At 33.0% G+C, this 22,097-nt stretch overlaps 2 protein-coding genes across 3 annotated transcripts in view; both read right to left on the bottom strand.

Annotated features, from left to right (window-relative positions):
- The window catches only part of LOC147066719 (synaptogenesis protein syg-2-like), an 874,747-nt gene that overhangs the window by 460,280 nt on the left and 392,370 nt on the right, over positions 1 to 22,097 (bottom strand). For both annotated transcript variants that reach the window (XM_085955039.1, XM_085955040.1), the window contains exon 2: positions 16,529 to 16,694. In XM_085955039.1, coding sequence (XP_085811165.1) covers positions 16,529 to 16,694 — 166 coding nt within the window. The remainder of the gene's footprint in view (positions 1 to 16,528; positions 16,695 to 22,097) is intronic.
- The window catches only part of LOC147066714 (uncharacterized), a 1,113,477-nt gene continuing 1,105,171 nt past the window's right edge, over positions 13,792 to 22,097 (bottom strand). The window contains exon 3 of the mRNA XM_085955048.1: positions 13,792 to 15,533. Within this exon, the coding sequence (XP_085811174.1) occupies positions 14,166 to 15,371 (1,206 nt within the window). The 5' untranslated portion in view covers positions 15,372 to 15,533 and the 3' untranslated portion in view covers positions 13,792 to 14,165. The remainder of the gene's footprint in view (positions 15,534 to 22,097) is intronic.

Genomic DNA, 22,097 nt, shown 5'->3' with positions numbered 1-22,097 from the left:
TTTCACAATTGCTTGTATGAGGTTTACATTGAATTTACGAAGGTCTTCTCTAATCTTCCTTCGGAGGGTTTTGCAAAGTGATGAAAACTCCATATCGTTTTGCGCCTGTCTATCGCTCTTGGTTTTCCTTCTCTGCTCCATAAGATTCAATGTTGCCTTCGAAAGCTTGGTGGAAGGTGTAACTTCTGAGCTTTTTACGCCTGTTTTTTCTGCACATTGTAGAATAATATTCGTTATATCCTCCGCGTTGGATAGGGAAACGGTTTCGTTCTCATCTAAGAAAGCCGATAGTGCATTTTTGAGTTCATTTTGGAATTCAGTATTGTTCTGCAGGTATACGCGAGCATTTGACTTCTTCTGCAGTTTGGATCTTTCTGATTTGACGTTCAATCTTATCTTACATCTCACCATCCGGTGATCACTGCCGGTGTTAAACTGATTGATCACCTTACAGTTTAAAAATGTATATTTTCTGTCAGTGAGGATGTAATCGATTTCGCTGGTCCTTCCTGTCGGGCTTCTCCACGTCCATTTACGTGTAGGTTTATGTTGAAAAAAGGAATTCATGATGTGAAGATTGTTGGTTTCAGCAAACTCCACAAGCATGTCCCCTCTACCATCCCTTGAGCCATGTCCGAAATGTCCGACCGCTACGTCATCTCTTTGGTATGATCCAATACGTGCATTGAAATCTCCCATTATGATGTTGAAGTGGCATTTACTTTTATTTTTCAAGGATGTTATTTCCTCGTAAAACTCTTCCACTTTTTCATCAGGATAGCTCTGTGCCGGAGCATATACTTGCAAATTCTGAATGCGGTACCTAGCATTGATTTTAAGTATCACGCTTGCGACCCTGTCAGAAATGCAGTTGAACTCGACTATGCGGTCCCTCCAGGCTTTGTTGACAACAAATCCAACACCGCTCGTGCGTCCTTCATCGGTTCCTTTGGAGTACAGCACATGTCCGCTTTGTAAAGTAATAATACTCTCACCTTTACGCCTTACTTCGCTGAGTCCGACAACATCCCAGTGGATATTCCGGAGCTCTTCTTGAAACTCTACAAGTTTGGCATCGCTGGACAATGTTCTTGCGTTATATGTAGCAATGGTCATCTGTTGGCAGCCTTTTCCGGGTCTCCGGGGATTTTTAGCACCCTCTGCCTTCCTTCGCTGATCGCTGCCGTGATCAGTATCAGGTTGGCCTCCGGAGAATGAGGGCCGGGTTCTAGAAGTTTTTGTTTTCATATGAAGGTTTTGGACATAACACACCACGCTGTCCAGACGGGTTGGTGTGTGGTTTTTCTGTCTGGGTGATCCTTCCCGTAGCCAAAGGTCTCTCGTTTTAAGGCGCCAGAGTTTCACCTTGCACCCTTCTCTATTAGCTACAGATATTATGTTGCGTTATACAGCACATTATCTGCATTGCCCGGGGGACGCCACGCGGAGGCTAGAGATAGGATTTGCTGACTTTCTTGGACAGTGGCGTCTCAACATTTTTTAGAGGTATACCTATTGGCATCGGTATACATCATTGAGGCCATAGTCAGCCCAGGAATACAAACTGCCACTATGCATGGGTTTTATAGACTATGAGAAGGCGTTTGATTCGATAAAGAAATGTTCAATACTCGACGCACTCAGAAAACAAGGAATCCCTGGACGCTATATAAATATTTTCAATAATATATACAGTAGCGCAACAGCATCTGTAAATCTCCATAAACCATCGCGCAGATTTCCTATCAGCAAAGGAGTCCGACAAGGTGATACAATCTCACCTAAACTATTTACAGCTACCCTTGAAGACTTATTCAGGCAAAGGGATCCCCATAAATGGAGAATACCTGAGTCATCTGCGCTTTGCCGATGACATAGTAATTTTCTCGCAAGACTCAGAAGACCTCCAAAGCAGAATGCAGGAACTCGCTGAAGTAAGCAACAAAGTAGGTTTGAAAATAAATGTAACAAAGACGAAAGTCATGTTCAACTGCTTTGCAGGCCAAAAAGAGATCCTCATCAATGGCACTCAGCTCGAACAGGTGAAAAGCTACATCTATCTGGGACAACAAGTATCTATAGATGGATGTATATTTGATGAAATTGTTCGCAGAGTAAAGCTAGGCTGGAGTGCTTTTGGCCGCCTGAATAATGTCTTCAAAAGTGACCTTCCACTGTGCCTAAAGCGCAAAGTGTTCAACCAGTGTGTGCTTCCCGTGATGACATATGCGTGTGAAACATGGACCCTAAGTAAAAGAGAGATCCAGAAACTTAGAGTAGCACAACGTGGTATGGAGAGGTGCATGCTGGGCATAACGCGAAAGGACAAAAAGAGGAATGAGTGGATAAGGAAGCAGACAAGGGTTTGCGATGTAATAGAGTTTATTAAAAGCCTTAAATGGAGATGGGCTGGACACATAGCTCGAAGAAGAGACAATCGTTGGACAAATCTAGTCATCCAGTGGTATCCAAGAAGTACAAAACGTCCACAAGGTAGACCTAGAGGCCGCTGGATCGATGAAATGATAAAGTTCTGCGGAAGTACGTGGCAACGCAATGCACAGGACCGAGAGAAGTGGAAGCAACTTGAAGAGGCCTTCATCCAGCAGTGGATAGATTCAGGCTGATGATGATGATGATTATCAAAATGTCACTTGTGAAGTAAATTAATATTAATTTTTGTTTTGACAACATGATTAATATTTTCCACTGAACCTTTTTCATACAAAACATAATAATATGAGGAATAAGGTGTGACAATCCTCCTGTGACACTAGCAATTAGTGTTTCATATTCACCCTATTATTATAAAGGGTCGTAGAGTTATTTTTGAAGTGGTTAATAATATTATGAGTACACACTTAATATATGTCACTAGTGTTTGTCCTATTTCATTATAATGGCAATAAAGACCAGCATAGTTATAATATATGTATTAAATAAACTATTTGTTTTCTTTTATTCAACGAATATATTATAACAATATTTGAGAATGTAAAATCCTATATGTTGAACATACATCATTTGAAAACATCTTATGCATAAGTACACCGGCGCAAATCCAGCGGTTATAGATTCAAGTCCCGTCGGTGTCGTATTTTTGTTTCTAAAAAAGATTTTTTCTAGTGAGTATATTGAGATAATCACGTAAAGACGCTTTACGTGGCTGGGACATGTCTTCCGGATGCCGCCAAACAGTGTGACACTTCGTACCAGTGTGTCACAGCCTCAAGGGTTCCGTTGTCGTGGCCGCCCTTTCCGTACCCTGCAGCGGTGCTACAAAAACGATCTACGCGCAGGAGCAAGAGTTGGCGATGGATCGAGGGAAGTAGCGTGAACTTGTGCTTGCCCTATGCCCCATTCAAAGAAGAAGAAGATGTGTATGGGATATTTTCAAATTATGTGCGTTCAATATAAATGTTACTTTATAATAGAATTAGAATGGGTAAGCATTATTTAATCATGGACCCTTTTTATATTCTGTACAACATAACGAAACTCCTTAAAGATAATATGTAAGCTTTGCAAATATTTTCTCACACGTGTATAATACATTAACGTAGGTATGTAAGAGGAGATTGCTTGTGAATCAAACTGGCATGGAATGCATTTGGGCATCAGAATAATATCTTCAAAAGTGTGCTATCAGTGCAAGAAATATAACTATGAATCAGTGGCGAACACTCCATACTAGGCGATTATTTAAAGCCTACCTTCTTAAGAAAAATATTTTTTAATTTTATATTGACATATTATTAAATAATATAATCACATAATAATATATTCAATATGCCCAACGACATCTATCGTATAATTGTCATAATAATTTTACGATCTTTTCCACTATTTCAATAAGCACCATTTATGGAATGTCTCGAAGGTTTAAAAAAATAAGCGACATCTCGTTTCGCTTCACATATTGTATGGATTACGTTCGAGTGAATCGAAAACTTTTTTTATATGAAGTTTGTTTCTCATAATATCAAGACGTCTGCGGCGGCCCATATAAATTGGTAATCTATTTAAGCAGCGCTTTTATTTTACGTAAGTGCACATTTATTCAAAATAATTTGTAAGATAATTAAAAAATATAATTTCTATGGGATTCAATCACATATAAATATTGATTGTTGTTAAAAATAATAAATAATTTATCTCGTGATTTTTATTTGTCAGTTAGTTTATTCATAGACTAAGACAATTTATTCAGCCAATTATGTAAGTTGAAATCTGATATTGTATCTAAGTCTGTGTTTTAAATATAGAAGTATTTTAAAATGTCTAGTTTACGGGTTAAATTATAAATTGTTATGGAACAGATTCACAACAACGGATATTTTTAATATATTTTGAGCGTATCTTGCGTTTATTTTTAAGAAAATACATAATTCAAATTAATTGCTTAATTTTATACCATCAGTGAGCTTTTGAAATTTCATCGGTTTTTGTGTACCTATCTATTCATTAGTAGTTATGTCGGATTATCTTCTTATTTCCCGTAAATACATCTAACAAGTGTGCTTTCTCCACAGCCTACCTGTTTCCAAAAGTCAACCTTCGCCACTGCTATGAGTAGCGTAACATAGGATAGAAACCTGCATATTGGGTATTAAATGGAAATACCTCTGAAGAAACCAATGGATAGAGGCCGATAAGAGTACGTACGTGATGTGATAGAGGTCGTATGATGAAATGACAAGGGTTGGACATATCGGTTGGCGACTGAATAAATCGTTGGATAAAATGCAGTCATACGCTGGGCATTACGCCCCACACTCGATTGACAAACTCACCAAGTTCATTCAGTATGTATGTAACAGCAAAGCACTAAAGATTTCAAAGAGAGAAAAAAAACTACGGGTGGCTTTCATTCAGTACTGGATTAACTAAAAAATGCACCATGGGCATGCTATATTCGTCTTCAAGTTTAGGTTTAGATATATCAAGAAAATCCATCAGTGATGGAGACTATTGCCTAGTTAAGTGGCGCTGTTAAACTTCTGCATGCAACAACAGGGCTGAGCGGTCATTACCAACATTTTCAAATATCAATTTAGTATATATTATCGTGACCGCTTTGACCATCATAGTTTTAAGTGTGATTGAAATTGTTTTGGCGAATCTTCTTCAATCCTCTTATTAAAATCATATTTTGATCAATATTTGTAAAAGCCTTTATTTTAGCTCGCTTAATTATATTTGGGAATCACTGATTCAGAAGAAAATCATTAATTATCCTATTATTTTCATATCATACTAGATTGTTAGTACCTAAATCATGATAAATATTTTCGTTCATTAATAATATACCTTTATTGTGCTGCAACAGATATTCATTTTACTTTAATGCATGACATATATAACGATAGATGTGCAAATTGTGAGCTTAAAAAACCAACAGTATTTTCTCCTTCCTTTCTTTTTATAAGAATTAATTTCCATCGTCTAAATATAAATACTTACATAAAATTGATTGGAAAGTAAACGGGATATAAAGAATCTACGTGTGCATAATAATATATTGTGTAGTTTTAGGAGCAGGGCTCAAAATGGACCGGAACGCACCGGAGCACCATTCCGGTTGGTGAAATCGGTAAAACTATCGCTCCGTCTCGTGGAAAATATATTTTAACCGTCTGAGTTAGATAGGCCACATAATAGAAAATCTAATACTTTTATTTTTATAAAATGCGTATAAAATTTGAAAAATATGTAAATAATATCTTCAAAAAATTGTCGAGCACTCCGGTTCATAAACTTTTTCATTTTGAGCGCTGCTTAGGAGAGATATATAATTTTTATCTGCGACATTAAATTTGTACCCTGTATGACGTATAAACGATTAAAAAATAAATAAATTTTCTCGACCGTTGAACAGATTTTGCATTACTAATACCTATAATAATTTAGTTGTAGTATAAACAATATTAAATTCTGTAAAGTTATTTAAAAAATCTATTTCAATACGTTAGACACTTTATTTTTGTATGTATGTAGTAATGGGATCATTAGAATGTATGTATCGACTTTAATTATTTACTTAATAATAGGTATATGTAGTACATAATATAATATTAGTGGTAAGTTTATATACATTGTACATCACACGAAGCCTCTAGTACAAATTAAGCCAGCTCAATCTTGTTTAAACAAAAAAACCTTTCCTTTATTCTACCTCACAAACAGGACTTTGTCTCCCGAGTACCTAAGCACACGATAAGGGTCGTATTTGCTCAGCAAGTGTGTCACGCATTACCTCACAATCAACACGCCTACTGACATGAATGGTGTGCGCGAAAACATCCCTTACGAATGTAAGCCGGATTTTTAAATATTTATGAGAGGTTGGTTTTGTCTCATACAAGTTTTGAATGATAATTTTTTGGATTAAGTAAAATTCGACCTTCCTTTTTTTTACACAAAATGCGTATAAATATCGTCATTTTTATTATTTTTTCCCGGCACATGATGGGTTAAAATGATAAGAAAAATAATAATATATTCCATTTTAACTCAATTTACTGAACATGAGTTTATTATAATACTAGTATTTATACTTTAAATATAACTGATAACTTTATGCAATGACACGCTAATGAACGTAAAGTAATATGTTTCATTTCATATTATTTAGCTCCATATTTCATGATAAAAATAGTTTACTAACCAAAACTTTTTCATTTTTTCAGAAAACATTTAAAGTAACTGTTTTAATCAACTGATTTTAACTGGAGTTATGGATGTATTGGATTAAAATAGCACGTCATATCGTCAATTAAAAACTATATCGAGCCAATATAATATTACTTTCCTATAGAACATTGAATATGACATTTAATATTATGTTGTGTAGCTGTATTTATCACCTGCAAAATATATATTATGTAATTTCCTTTATTTTGTTAACTGTCAATTCATGGTGGAACTGCATTGTATTGTTGTTTTTATTTAATAAAACGCAATTTTTTTATAGTACTTATTCCACTTTTAATTAATATATTAGGACCGGTTTCGTCCACTTCAGTGGGACATTTTCGACTGAAGTCTAACAGTCGAAAATGTCCCACTGAAGCGGACGAAACCGGTCCTAATATATTAATTAAAAGTGGAATAAGTACTATAAAAAAATTGCGTTTTATTAAATAAAAACAACAATATATTATGTAGGTCACAAATTTCATGGGGAAAAACGTCAACTTACTCATGTCATGTAACACTTTAATAACTAATGTATTTTAAATTGGTAAAAATAATTGGGATCAATATGACGTAAAATTTTGTATTTTTTATTTCTAAACTTATACTAATTTCACTTGGGCTCTGTATATTTAGTCCACAACACGATTGATGATAAAAATCCATATGTATGAGATGTATTTTTGAAGGGATTTCAATTTTATCATTTAAAATTATGTAAGTAACAGTTATCATTGCTTAATACGATCTATCGTAATATACGATATACGTTATTTACATGAATTGAATTTTTACGTTAGAAAGTTATGTATGTCAAAGAATATGGAAATAAATCATCTTGCTGATTTTTTTTGTCAATAGTTGTCTGTTGAAAAATCTTGAGGCCAGTTAACGAAGTCGTTTCAAGCTGACAAAACCGGTCCTAATCATTATTGTAATATAATTTGGTAGCTCTAATTTTCGGAACCAAGAACTCCCATACTCATTGGCATGTCCTGTTTTGTTATTTTGCTTCATTCAAAACAGGTTGCTCTGAAGCAATATACTAACCATTTAAAATTAACTGGATAATTTTCCGTTTATTTTTTTAATATTTCCAGTCGTTTTTTATGTTTTTCATTTAAATTACAATATTTTTTATCTCTAATAATTTTAATTCCTTTTTGATTTAACATGTTTTCTGTAATCGTATACGTATGTTACGTATTGAATACGTTGATTCACGTTAATAATATAATATATTATATACATTTAAAGTATGTAGTATCTTTTATATATTTTTAATATTAGAATGAAATTAACAATAATAATTGTGTCAATATTATGACAATCATATTTTGTAGGTTACATACATTTTTTTGGAAGTAATGATTTAATGGAAGATAGTTTTTAGAACTTAATAGTCCTACTTCAATTCATTTAATTTTTTTATTTTATGTTATTATAATGAAAAAAAGTGTGTAAAATAGATAGTGTTCCGAGTTTTACATAAAATATTTCACTGAAAAGGTACCTCAGGGATTTTTAGGGCGTGTAAATAAAACGTGGGAAATTTGCCAACTATGCGAATGCTCTAACATTCTTGCAAATCTGTAGAGCCATCACGCCCTGTGTTTAATTTTTTTCAACACTACCCTTGCATATCCCAGAGGCGTCGTGCCGAAATAATTACGTGGGGAGGGGGGAATTTAAAGTGTAACACAGGCCATCTTCTGACATAATTAAATTGTTTGCCAACCCCACCAGACTATGGCCTCGTGCCACTGCTTTTTGCCTCGCAAAGCTTTCATTCCAAGAGATAAGTTATCGTGCACACATTTCTTTATAAAAAATACTGACCAAATTGAACTCACTGTAGATACATCATATGATAAAAATATATTGTAAGGGCCGACATGCCGTAATTTTATTTGGAATTTGGGGTATCTTTGGCATCTGTCTGAACTAGTTAACAAATTTATAAGAAATATGTATATTATGCTATTAGTATACCCTATTATTTTCATAACATGAAAATAAAGAAAACAAATTAGAAAGACTATATTAAAATTTTGATTACTATTAGTTTATAAACAATGAAATAACTTACATTCGTGATAAAAAACCTTTCTTTTAACTAGAGCCAATTTAAATACCACAAACTTGTATCAGGCATGATATGCTCTGATCTATCTTCCAGTTTAAAAACTGCCAGTGATCTATCACAATCTTGTTATTTTTCAACTCACAACAAAAGTACAATATTTAACTGAGGACAATTAAACAACAACACTTCTCAATCACAAGAAAATACTCAATTACCCATTCGCCGTGAAAATAACAAGTTTTTGCCTTCTTTTGGGCATTTATTATCAAACCATTATTTTACTATGAAAGAGACTACTGCTCGATGGTAAAGCAAACTACGCATTAGTAGAGTGACGTTTCACATTCAATTCTGCAGTAGGCTGTGAGTGACGCAATACGAATCAAGTAATGTGACGGATTATGGTTATCTTAATGTTTCCCTTATAAAATTCCAATGAGATTATAGTATAATAAATAAAATCACAACTGAATGTACACGCTTTTATATCTTCACGACCCAAATCATATGAGCCTATGATTCGATCAGGTAAGTGAATGCGATCAACCAACTTGCGATCTACGCGTTGTATATTTATTTTCATAATGTGTATCTCTAGCGGAATTATCCAAACTGATATTTTACAAAACAATACAATATTATTTATTTTTCGGTAATAAAAAATTCCATCCTAGGTCACAAAGAATTTTCCCGGTGGCCGCGGATTGCTCATCACAGATCTTCAATTCCTTTATAATGTAGTCACCATTGATAGGTAAGGGTTTGCGGAGGGTGTTGATTTACACTTTTCCACTTATTAAAAACACCGATTCAGGGACATTAAGTATATTTCGCTTGACGATAAACAATTAATTGTTAATAACATTTGTAAAGGCGCGCTGTGGCGCGAAAAAGGTAGCGAATTGTATTTGGAGGCGACGTAAGGGCTAAAGGGTAGGTAGCCGACTGACCGTACCTACCCTCGATCCTTCGTTTGCCTAGAAACAGATAACGGTAACGTACTATTTGTTTGTTTCGCTGTGCATCATCGACCATCGTTTAGCCTTGACTCATTTACAGTTACAATAATATTATCATTATATTCTCAACTCTGTCGATTGGAGGATTGTTGATGGGGGATTTAGGCATTATGATATTTGGTAACACCATGCATGAAACATTTTTGTCCTAATAGTGTATTTTCGTCTACAGTTATTTCATCCACGGCGGTCAGTATTTATGCATATGTATTAAAATATGTACGTAGCTCATGTTTACCGTAGTGAATCACAGCTAGGAATCTGCGGTCCACAGATTGTTTGAGTAGACGGTCTTGAATAAGAGGAGGTGTATGGCAAGATTACTGGCATGCTTAATTTATTTAAAGTTAATTTGAAAAGTGGTTAAGACCGTCTTTTAGCCAAAAACAATTAAGTACGACTCGTTTAACATGATCAAACCGACGCTGTCCAACAGATACTATTAAATAAATATGTATACAATATATTGTTTAGTCTCTCTAAATGGTTATACTGGTGAATTGGTAAATGATAGCGTGATAAGTATTCAATTTATTATAGAAGGGGGTTAATTTGGATTCAATTATTTAATCTGGATGTATCACTAAACGGTAAATACAACATTTTATCATTTATTTTTTATTCAATATTGAATATACATAAGGTTTAATGGCCCACATGCTCAGCGTAGGTCAAAATTGAGTTTTTATTGTATTTTCAAACCATGATCCTGGACACTCCTTAAAAGTTGTAGATAATCTATTGATATAATTTTGAAGCCTTATTATCCTTTATATTTATTGTAAACATTTGATGACTGCATAAAGTATTTTTGTTACATAAAATAGTATTATTTTAAACCTCTCGCTCTAATGTTTTAGAATATAGTCATATTTCGGTACATGAATGTGCAGTGGTGTTAAGATTTTTTACACTTATTAATTTTTAATCGCATTTATAAAACTATTAGTATAATTTATGACGAGATAATTTTAGTAAAATATTTACGATAAAAAATTATATTGATAATCTCTGTGATCCAAAATTTGACAAGAATTAGGCATTTTATTATTCAAAAAATCGGCAAGATTAACACATTTGAAGATAATTCTAAAGATACTTATTATAAGCTATGTCTTTATCTCTATGACAAACCCGGATGTCGAAAAACGGACCGACAAAAGTCTATATTATTAGAGATGTACCTACTGATCGGCGTCCGATAAAGATATTCTCAACTTATTTTGTCACTAATTGAAGACATTGTAAAACGAGCCGATAAACCAAAAGAATTCATTGGTCTCATTTTATACAGAAGAACTGAATATTTGAACACGGAGTGAACAATACAATTTTATTTACTGCAACTGGTAATGTAGAATATGACGATAATGTTGAATACAATATAACCGTATCTCAGTGGCGAAGGGTGGAGGTAGTCTATTTAGATCTGCAATAAATAGTACAGATTAAACTTTGTCAGGTATACGTATTTGTTTTCATTAAAATAAGACTACACTTTGCAGATGGTGTTGGTTAGTTTTTAAAATTCAGTTAAGCCCTGCGAAAACGAAGTCAAAATAAATAAATAGTCAAAAAATACTCGTCTAACTATAAAAAATATCTAAAATCATGCAATTTAATCATACATAACTTTGGATATTTATAAATAGAATAATATGTTTTCTCTATTATAGTTTAGCTAAGGTAGGGATAAGATTAATGAATTAAAATAAATAAACCAACAATATGTGTAATAATATTATCGCACCCCCAGTAAGATACTGTCGTATGTCTGAAATCGGCGTTTTCTAGTTGTGGATGTGGTTGGATTCGTATTTTTTTTTTGCTATTTTAATAAAATACTGTCGTATCTCAAACTCAAATATTGTCAGAGAAAAAGCACTTAATACAGTACATTACTTTTTGAAAACTGTTAAATCGATAATAAAATAGTGTTGTAACTAAGTTACGACAGTATTTTACAAGAAGCTTTCTAAAAAACTAAAACAATATTTTTCAAAAAAATACTGTTGTAACTCTGTTACTACAGGAAGATCTTGGGATACAGCGTAATTTTCTCACTAGTTGCATGGATATTATTGTTCCAAAGTATTCAAACAAAAAACTGAAAGCAGCAGAGGCAACAATTTTTGTTATCAACTTCAATTAAATGGAAGTAAAATACAAGAAGTATGCAAAAAATACTTTATCAACACATTTGGGGAGAGTGAAAGGTACTGCTCTACTGCGTGAAAAACAAGAGGTCTCCTTTCCGGAACGCCAATTCCAGAAGAAAGAAGTCACCATGGCAATCACAAAAAATTGATGATGATTTAAAAAATGATATAAGAGCTCACATTAAGTCTTTCCCAGTGATCGAGTAACATTATTTGCGTGAACAGACGTCTAGATTGTATTAAGATGGTAAATTAACAATTGCTGAAATGTATCGGTTATACAAAAAAAAAAACAAGCTGATAGCAATATTCTATTTGGAAAAGAATACTATTATACGCACCCATATTTAATGACGAATTTAATATTGGCTTCTTTAAGCCTAAAAAAGATTTGTGCGTTGAATGCGATCTATACAATAATTCTTCACCATAAGAAAAAGAACAACTTCAAGAAAAGTATGAGACACTAAGTAAGACACAAGTAAGAGAACACATGAGGCAATGGATGAAAAGACCAAAGACGTAGCAGAGTCCCGAACTAATGACCAAAATAGTGTCATTAATGTAGCAGTATATGATTTGCAGGCTGTTTTACCGCTGTCAACTTTCTATTATAAAGGAAAGTTGGCAATGTACAATCTTACAGTCTATAATATCACTGAAAATATTGCAAACTGATACATGTGGGATGAAAGTCAAGCTGCATGAGGATCCAATGAAATTGGTAGCTGTGTACTTGATTACATTGCATGTGAAAAATATCACCACATTGAGCATTTTTTTTACAGAGACAATTGTGCCGGGTAGAATAAAAATAAATACATTGCTTCAATGTATTTATATGCCATCAGGAATTCACAAAAAAATAAAACGATCTCTCATAAGTTTTTGGTCACCGGGCATACCCAAAATGAAGGCAATATTGACCATTCTACAATTGAGCAGCAGAAGATAAGGGCTCTAAAAAGTGTACCAATATTTGTGCCCAGCCAAATGATTGCCATTGTACAAAAAAGTAAGAAAACAGGACAACCATACATTGTTAAACCCATGACGACAAATAATTTTTACAACATGAAAAAACTAGCTGATGAAATCGGTAAAAATTACAACACGGATGAAAATGGAAAAAAAAAATTGTGGCAGAAGATTAAAGTTATAAAAGCAGACAAAGACTACCCATACATTTTTTTTTAAACCAGTTATCATGAAGAATGTAGGAAATTGAATGTTCATCAACGGCAAATAGGTAAACCGTTACCAATGGATGGTCTCAATTTATCCAAAGCATATCAAGAGCGGCCAAAAATAACGACAATTAAAAAGAAGGATTTGCTTTCTCTCTGCACTGCTAAACATCGTAAATTTTATTATGATTTTTTTCTTTTCTTCCAAGTGATGTTTAAAAATTAAAAATCGTACCTAGAAATTTTATTTGCCCATTAAATAAAATAATTAAGATTTTTTTGTTGTTTTGAACTAATAATTGTATTTTTCTTGTTTTTTCAATACATCTTTAAAGATTGTTCCATTACTTAATATTTTGAAAACCTTCCTTTACAGTGCCCAACAAATTAGTTGAAATTACTAGAGTGATGGTACGGAAATTTACATAGAAAATATTGAGTTGGTTCAAATTTTACCATGAAATTTTCAAATATCCTAATAAAATACTGTCGTAACTCAGAAATATTCAAATATCTTTATTTGTACATGTTTTAGAGAAAAATTATGAATACAGTTGAAAATAGATCACGTTTTCCCATAAAAATGAGTAATAGTTTTTACATTCAGACTTTTCCTGTATTTTTTTTTTTTTTTTTTTTGTGATTTTACCGAGGCTTTGACTGCGACTCGCTGTCATATCGCCTCTTCTCTTCTAGAAGGGGATCCTTCGATCAGGTCCTCACTCCTATTCTGTTAAATGGCTTTATAATTATTTTGTCTAGCTCTTCCGTCTTTCTTTCTTTCTTCTTTAGACGCCAGTGTTTTATGCACCAGAATCGCTCTCCTCCGTATCCATCCCTTCTGTATTTTCGATACATCGTGTAATCATTGAATTTCAGATAGTCTAATTCAGACCTCAGCCAAGTCTCTGAGATTAATGCTATTGAAATTTTTTGTCTTATTAAGTAGAGTTCTATATCATCCTTTTTTTGCTTCATACTTCTGGCATTCCATTGTAAAATCCTAATTTGTTTTTTATTATCCATTTTGCTCCAGAACCTCCCCTAGAATTTCCTTTAAGTGTCCTTCTTTGAATTGTTTGCATACCCAGTCCACTGCTTTAATTATTAGTTGTTTAATGATCTGCTGCCAGTCTCCCCCTTTCAGCAAGACTTTCATAATTTCTCCCATCGCGTTAACCTCTGTCTTCCCCTTTGAATTTTTCTTATTTTTTGTAGGCTTTACGCTACTACCTGTAGATATTATTGTTGAGCCTGAAGCTTCTACCACCGCTTCTTCTTTCTTTTTGTTTTCCTTAGTTTTTTGAATTGTTTCGCTTTCATCTCTTCCTACGATTTTTTTTTGTTTTAATATGTCAGCATAGCTATTATTTAACATATTTTTTTTTGCTTCCTTGAAAGGTATGTTCATTTTTTTCATTGCTTCTTTGCAATTCTTTTCCTCTTGCCACTTTGGGCATTTTTGGCTGTTTGCCGCGTGGTTACCTTTGCAATTGATGCACGTAATTTCCTCATTTTTTTCGCAGGTTTTGTGGTTTTCACCACACTTAGGGCACGTTTCTACTGTACGTCGGCAATTGTTCGCGATATGCCCATATCGCCAGCATTTGTAGCATTGCATAACCCTGAATACATACGGTTCTACAGCAAAAGAGACTCCATATATGTAAATTGTTCTCGCCAATATTTTCTCCCCAAATTTAATACTGACTGACGAGGTCTTTGTCAGCTCTCCTGTATCACCTTTTCTTGTCAACCTCTTAAGGTTGATTACTTTTGCATCACTTTTGATTTCCATTTGCAGTTCTTGGAGGTCCATATCAATATCGACTTTTCTTATTACTCCATAAGAGCAGGAGTCATTCTCTTTGGTCACAAAACCGAGATCTTTGAGTTCTCCAGCTTGTTTCACTTTATCTGCTTCTTTTTCGTCTTCTACTTGGATGTACGTCTTTAAATTTTTATTGTAAATTTTCTGTACTTTTACTCCTGCCTTATGCAGCATCTGCGCTATTTTCAATTTTAATGGAATTTTACTTCCCGTCGCTATCATGACGATGTTTTGGTTTCCCTTTGGAGTGACCCCAGAGTCTCTTCTGGGTTTTTTTCCAGAGGTCACCGTCTGCCATTCTTCTTCTTTTTCTCCAACCACTTCCTCTTCATCATCGTTTCTTTTCTTCTTCGTTTTTTTGGTTTCATTCACTTCCATCGTGGTGTTTTCCATTTTATTGCTTTTGCCGTTCACGCGGTCTTGGAATTCGCGCAACAGTGTGAACAAAAAACAGTGTGGACAACCCCTCGCTTCACAGCGTTTGACGCACTCCCCGCACAAAGTGCACTATCCGTGCAACAATAAATATTTTTCACTTTTTCTCAAGCACTGGCACTGATTGTCAAAATCACATGGGACCACACATGTTGAGTTTATTGTCAAATTCATTTACAAACAATATTATTTGTGTTGAATCCCGTATTTATAACCGTTCGCGAGTAACCAGGCGACTAGCAACCCGAATACGCAAGCGAAGTTGTACAACCTCACTCCACCGCTGTTGGCTTCCGACTGGGACTTTTCCTGTATTTACAAAGAATATTTGAAACTTCAAATGGCTCTCCTGCAAAATGCCATTTTTTGGATTACTACAGTATTTTACTGGGGGTGCCTTATGTGTTCTTAAACAGACGAAAACAAATAAGTTTGAATGAAAAAGTGTGCACAATTTTGTCGTACCACTCAAAATATACCAAAACTATTATGGTTTGGTTTAGGAAGGGTTTAATTGTTTTTTTTAAACTAACCAACACCACCTGTAAAGTATAGTATTAGTTCAATAAAAACAAATACGTATGACTAACAAAGTTTAATGTACATTATTTATGGCGGATCTTAACAGCCTACCTCCACCCTTTGCTACTGCCGTGTCATAACAATTATGTTGATAGATAAGGCCATTTTAATTGTTATAAATAGGATCTAGGCGTTGTCCTTATATTAAAGAAGAAGTACTGTTAATTTAAATATACTCAATTTAATGTTTTTCTGAATTAGAATTGTATATAGAGCATGGAACAAATATAAAGCAAAAACAATCCCAGTATGTTCTCTAATCTGTATTCTTAATGGGTATTTCCAATTTATGTACATATAACAATTATTTTTATAACACACTTTCACCTAAAAATGTCTCCAAAATCTTGTTTTTGTATTAATTTAAAAAATAATATTATGCATGCTTACCTTAACTAGATAGAACATTTAAACATTAACTAAATTAAGGTTAAAAATACTTAACCAAAATACGAAAGCTCCGGTACTCTTTTAAAAGCTCGGCGTTGTTATAATGGTAGGTATATATTACGGTGTGTAGAAAAAAAACTCACCTGTCACTCATGTCCCCCTCTTTTCGCGCCACCCCCCCTGCCTCGGAAAACACGTAAATCCTCTGCTCCCCCCTGTACCACTTGAGTGAGTGGACCTCCCCGCATTTCGACCGGTCCACCGCGCAGCCCAGTGAGCCACTGCCGCCCACTAGCGCAGACACGTGAGCTGAAACAAAAATAATAGTTATTAATTAATATTGCATTCAGTTGTGCATGGAAAACTTCTTGGGCATTATAACATTACTACGAAGGAATCTTTCATTTCACGTGTGACTTTATAGGTTGGCTTGACGTATACGAAGTGACAAAATAGCAACAAAATAGTTTAAAGTATCTTACATTATTTGTCTAGATATATACCTACATATTATAAATTAATTGTTTTTAGCCATACAATTTGGCTATCGATACATCAAATTCTGAATATACGAGATGTGAACATACTGACTGGATCTGTAAGAGTTGTGTATACATATTATATTGTTTTGAATTTAAAATGAGCTTTCATCAACTACCCTCAATCGATTATAGTTATTAAGTTGTTCTAAAAATTATGTGTCATAACATGGTCAACTTAGTTAACTTTATATATAATTATATTATACATTATATAATAAAATATTGATCTAAATAGTTTTGAATTTTGATAGCTAACATAATTATAAAAACTTTTGTCGAGAAAGATATGCTGCTAAATAATGATATACCCGGCTAACCACGTAGTCTAATGTAAAATACTCTGCCTTCTTTTTCGGGGGTCTTGGTTCAATAATATCAATACATTTATAGTTTAAAGTCTGTGTATTTTGTGATTATTTCAATGAAACTACTACACTACTATCATTGAACCTCGTCGCTTATTCTAGCGTTGAAATGAAAAAGGATATCCCGGTTTTGACAGTGGAAATAGTAACATGGAATGGAAATAATAAACGAAATGACACGACTGTCATGCCATTGTTAATTATTGTCACTTTGTAGGTGCTTTGTGACATAGTGTATCAGTTTATTATGTCATTGATAAGCCTTAAAAATGAATATGGTTCAATTGAATACCTTGAAACAATGGTTGTAATTATCATTTTTTGTAAAGAAATTAATAATAATGGTAATAACAGCTGTCAATGTAACCTTTTTTTTATACCTAGATTTCATAAACTGGATGAGTTATTATAATGAACATTTTAATAGTGTAACAAGTTAAAGTAGTCTAGAATTTTGATAAAAAACGAATAAAAGGCTCTACGAGTAACACGTGTGGACACGTGTCTATAAACAAATTTGGAGGACGGTCAACTTTGATTAAGGATGCTTCACAGCATCAGTCGTCATGCTGCAGTGGAACGCTTCTGGGCGTCGCATAATATATGTAGGGTAGTATGTTTCATGTCGCTAATAAAAGCTTGTAGAGACACAGCTTGAATTTAATTATATACATATAATAAACTAGTTGACAATTTGTATCTTTACTGGAGGTTAATTTGAACAAAGAAATATATCGGTATCGATCGCCATATATATATATATATATATAGATATTCTGTCGGAAAAAAATGTTACTTCGTCACAGAATAACTCTTACTAGATTTTTGCCACAACACCTCTAACGCTATTTTTGGGTTAGCATCTTTATAATGGTTTAACACAGTTTCTCACCATAACTGATTAATGATGTAGGTACATAGCGAAAATGATAAAAATCACCATTCTCCATTTTTTTTGTAAATGTCGGTAATTTTATATTTGTGTTATGATATTTTTTTTGATTTTTACAATTATGTAGTTATTTTTAATACCTATATAGAAAATTTTAATATTAAATACTTTGGAAGATTACTTGAAAAATACGTGTTTTTGGTAAAACGTCGAACAAAAGGTGTGAATTGCCTTAATTGAACTGATTTATACCCATTATCGAAAATTTTTGTTTTGTATTACTAAAATTAATATTCTGACTCTACTTAATAATTTCTTAGTTTCGTATTTCAACAGAATATCTTGAATCACTGAATTTTTCACCTTCAAAAATACTAAAAATATATTTTTTTCTCTTTGTTTCACAGGTAGTGAAAAACAAAGAATTTTAAGTAACATAAATTTAATTAAAAATATTATAATAAAGTTAAACCATTTCCTAGTAGTACTTGCCTTAAAGTTAGCTGAGTTTTGCACTATTAACATTATTTTCTTGTAAAGAAAGATAATAGTAATGTTTTATTAATTAAAGGAGTTTTTACGTCTTGTAACACAAATTGAAAAGTATTAAACATATATTTTTATTAAATTTACTGTATTTCACTTCTAAAATATTTTTTTATCATTAAAAGAGTCAATTTATAGCACGAATGATAACACATACATCTTAGAGTTTAAATAAAATATGGTTTTAACAACACAGTAGAGTTAAATTTCAAATTTATATTAACAAAGAGGCATCTAACAACAGATTATGAAGTACCTATGCATTTAAATACAATTCAGTGGTTTTTTTATACATTGAATATTTTAATTAATCGTATCGAAAAGCATTAATAAGTTTTTAAAATTTATGCAATGAAGACAAAGTCGTAAAAAATATAAGTATGTCTGTTGAAGGGTCCCTATTATTTTTTACGATTTATTGATTGAATTATGATTTAGCTTCACGAATACGATATTAGGTACTATGTTTCCATAGTAAATAAGTAGTAATATTATATAGTAGTTGTGAAAATCATTTTTTTTATAAATTATTTTATTTATAATATTCATAATCAATTGTTAGTCTCGAAAAGTCACGAAATTTTTCTAAATAATAAAAAAATAATTAATTAAATTAATATTTTTATGATACCAGATATGCACCAGATTTAATAATTATTATTATTGAACGTTCACAATAAATTTATAAAACATTATCAGAAAACAAACATACTAGAAAACGTTTAAGAAAAAAATAATTTATCAAACTTGCATAGGTAATAAGTATTAAGAGTACATATTATTCAAATAAATAACACGCAATTTACGTATCTTGTACATATTGGTAAATTTTATTTTAAAGCAAAATAATACAAAAAAGATGCATACCTAATAACAAAAACAGAACATGTGACAGTGCAGTGATGGCATTGCGTAAATCCGCCACTAAATCAACGTTTGGGTCACCGCTTAAACAATCCGTGACAGGCAGAGCGCACCCCCGCAAGCGATTGCAACATCTCTCTAACGCGACAGTCTGCCCTAAGTATATATACATACACATTCCTACTTGCTGAATCGTGTCATAACTCAAATATTATCGCATGATTGAGGATAGGTCGATTAACAACCTGAAAACTAGGATTTGATTTGTCACAAGGACAATGCATTGGTACAATATGCCAATACTGATAGTTTGAAGATTTATCATTCCTTGTAGTCAAGTTGAAACTATTACATTATATATTATGTACTATTATTACGTTCTATTTATGTATTGAGCATCTTACATCTAATAGGTTAACTTACGGAAATGACAAATTATGTTATATACATTTAAAATAGTCGGAATTTATTGGCCATTGCTTAGCGAGCAGGTTTTGCCTTTTGACACATATTATTATGCATATAGGGCTTGCAAATAAATAAATAATTCTATTGCTAATTTTAAATTGTTAATTTTAAATTAAAAATTTAATCGGGAATTCGATTAAATCTTTATGTAAATCATGAGTAAAGTGAAACATAATAATTACAAGATAAAAAGAAGTTTTTATATACCACGTTCTTAAATTTTCTGTTGAATGATATAAACTGGACAATTCTATGTATTAATAAATACTTTTTTTTGTACTTGATAGAAATACTGAATAAATACTGAAATGTCATTTTGACATTTCATATTGATTTCCATAGTTACGCACGGATATATTAATAATTTAGTTGCTAGGACCCCCTTAGCAACCCATAATAGTGTTTTACTTTTTTCAATTTTTTTCCGAAACATACAAAACAGAATTAACTGAAAATGAATTCAATTCTGCTTAAAGATGGCTAAAAGTATTAAAAGAATGCATTGTCGTCGTGTTCTGATATATTCTAAAAGTTTCAAATGTCTAGCTAGTCGGGAAGTAAGTTAAAAATCTTCAATCGTCCAATACAAATCTTGGATAAACAAGAAAAAAAATGTACTGGACAAACAAGAATATGAGCTAATAAAACCGTGGTAAAAATAATTACTCCCGAAGGAAGATGGTAAAATAGTATGTTTTATTGTATTAATTTATTAGACATATTATAATACCTACTATTAATAATACGTATGGCTAAGCCCTTGCAGGGGGTTATGAATTAAATAGTTTTCTTTTTTAAGGCAGTCTATGATTCTTGTTCGTGCTCTGAAAATATTGAATAAATGATATGCGATTTTTTTCCAGCCGTTGTATTCGATTTCGTGACCTATCAATTTGAAACGGGCCGCTATTGACTGCCTTATTCATCACAGAGATGTTTACATTCATATAATGTAAATAATATTTTGAAGTAATAATTATATAATATGTTTGAAATAATAGCGATTTTAGCATATTTCAGACACTATTGTTTATAACTACAATTGAACTTTTCGATTGTTTTTTGTTGCTATCAAGATAATATGTTGGAGTGATGTTTTGTAATAGGTACCTATATACTGAGAGGTTGTCCTTTTTATCACCTTTCCTTCCATCGTCACATTTCTACCGTATATTTTTGAAGTTATACTTCTTTTGGCGGGTTTGGGAAATCAGATCAGAGTGTATTTTTGACATGTAACACATAATTTATTTTTTCACACGAAAAAAAACGCACTCGATTGGATTCGAAATACCGATTGTTCGGTTATCAGCTGAACGCACTACCTTTACACCACGGTATGATACTGCAATAGGGACGATTATACAGTATAATATTATAGTTTAGAATTGTTCCGATGCCTAGGCGGTGAATTTATTATTGTCGGCCATTTGCAATTCCTTACGTAAACAAACGATTAAACGTCAGAGTGCCAGTTGTTAGACGAGAAATAATTATATAATTTAGTAATATAAGTGCCGTGCCATACCGGGCGACTCTGGTTGGCAGACCAGTCGCCGAGACCAGACCGATGCATGCAGTTATATGGAGCATGCCACACCTGGTCGCCCAGTAGTCGCGCAAGTAATAAAGTCGGGTGATCAGTAAAATCACGTTCTTGCGCTCGGTCTGATCTCGCAGTCTCTCTAGTCGGGCGACCGGTAGCGATGTATGAAAACATAATATGTATTATAGTTATTACTATATTATAGTTATGTATTGAGTGCTGCCACACTGGACGATTAGTCGCGAGAAGCTACGCCGCGGAGAGGACGTACTTTTTGCATAACTTGTGTGTACATTCATTATCAGCCATGGCGTTCGATACGGATATGTTCATTATAGAGATACAAACGGGACGTATAGACTTCCGTAGGATAGTATCTTGTTTGGTTAGGCCATTCTTGCACAGAGTCAATAATTAATCAAATGATGATATCGACATTCTAACGTAGTTGAAGAATTTGCCAGGGTATTTTCTTAAATCATCATACAA

This window comes from Rhyacophila brunnea, unplaced genomic scaffold (assembly GCF_057557595.1).
Source record: "Rhyacophila brunnea isolate RB1 unplaced genomic scaffold, BYU_Rbru_1.0 scaffold_4, whole genome shotgun sequence".
Classification (NCBI taxonomy): Eukaryota; Metazoa; Arthropoda; class Insecta; order Trichoptera; family Rhyacophilidae; genus Rhyacophila; species Rhyacophila brunnea.
This window is presented reverse-complemented; position numbering and strand designations above follow the sequence as displayed.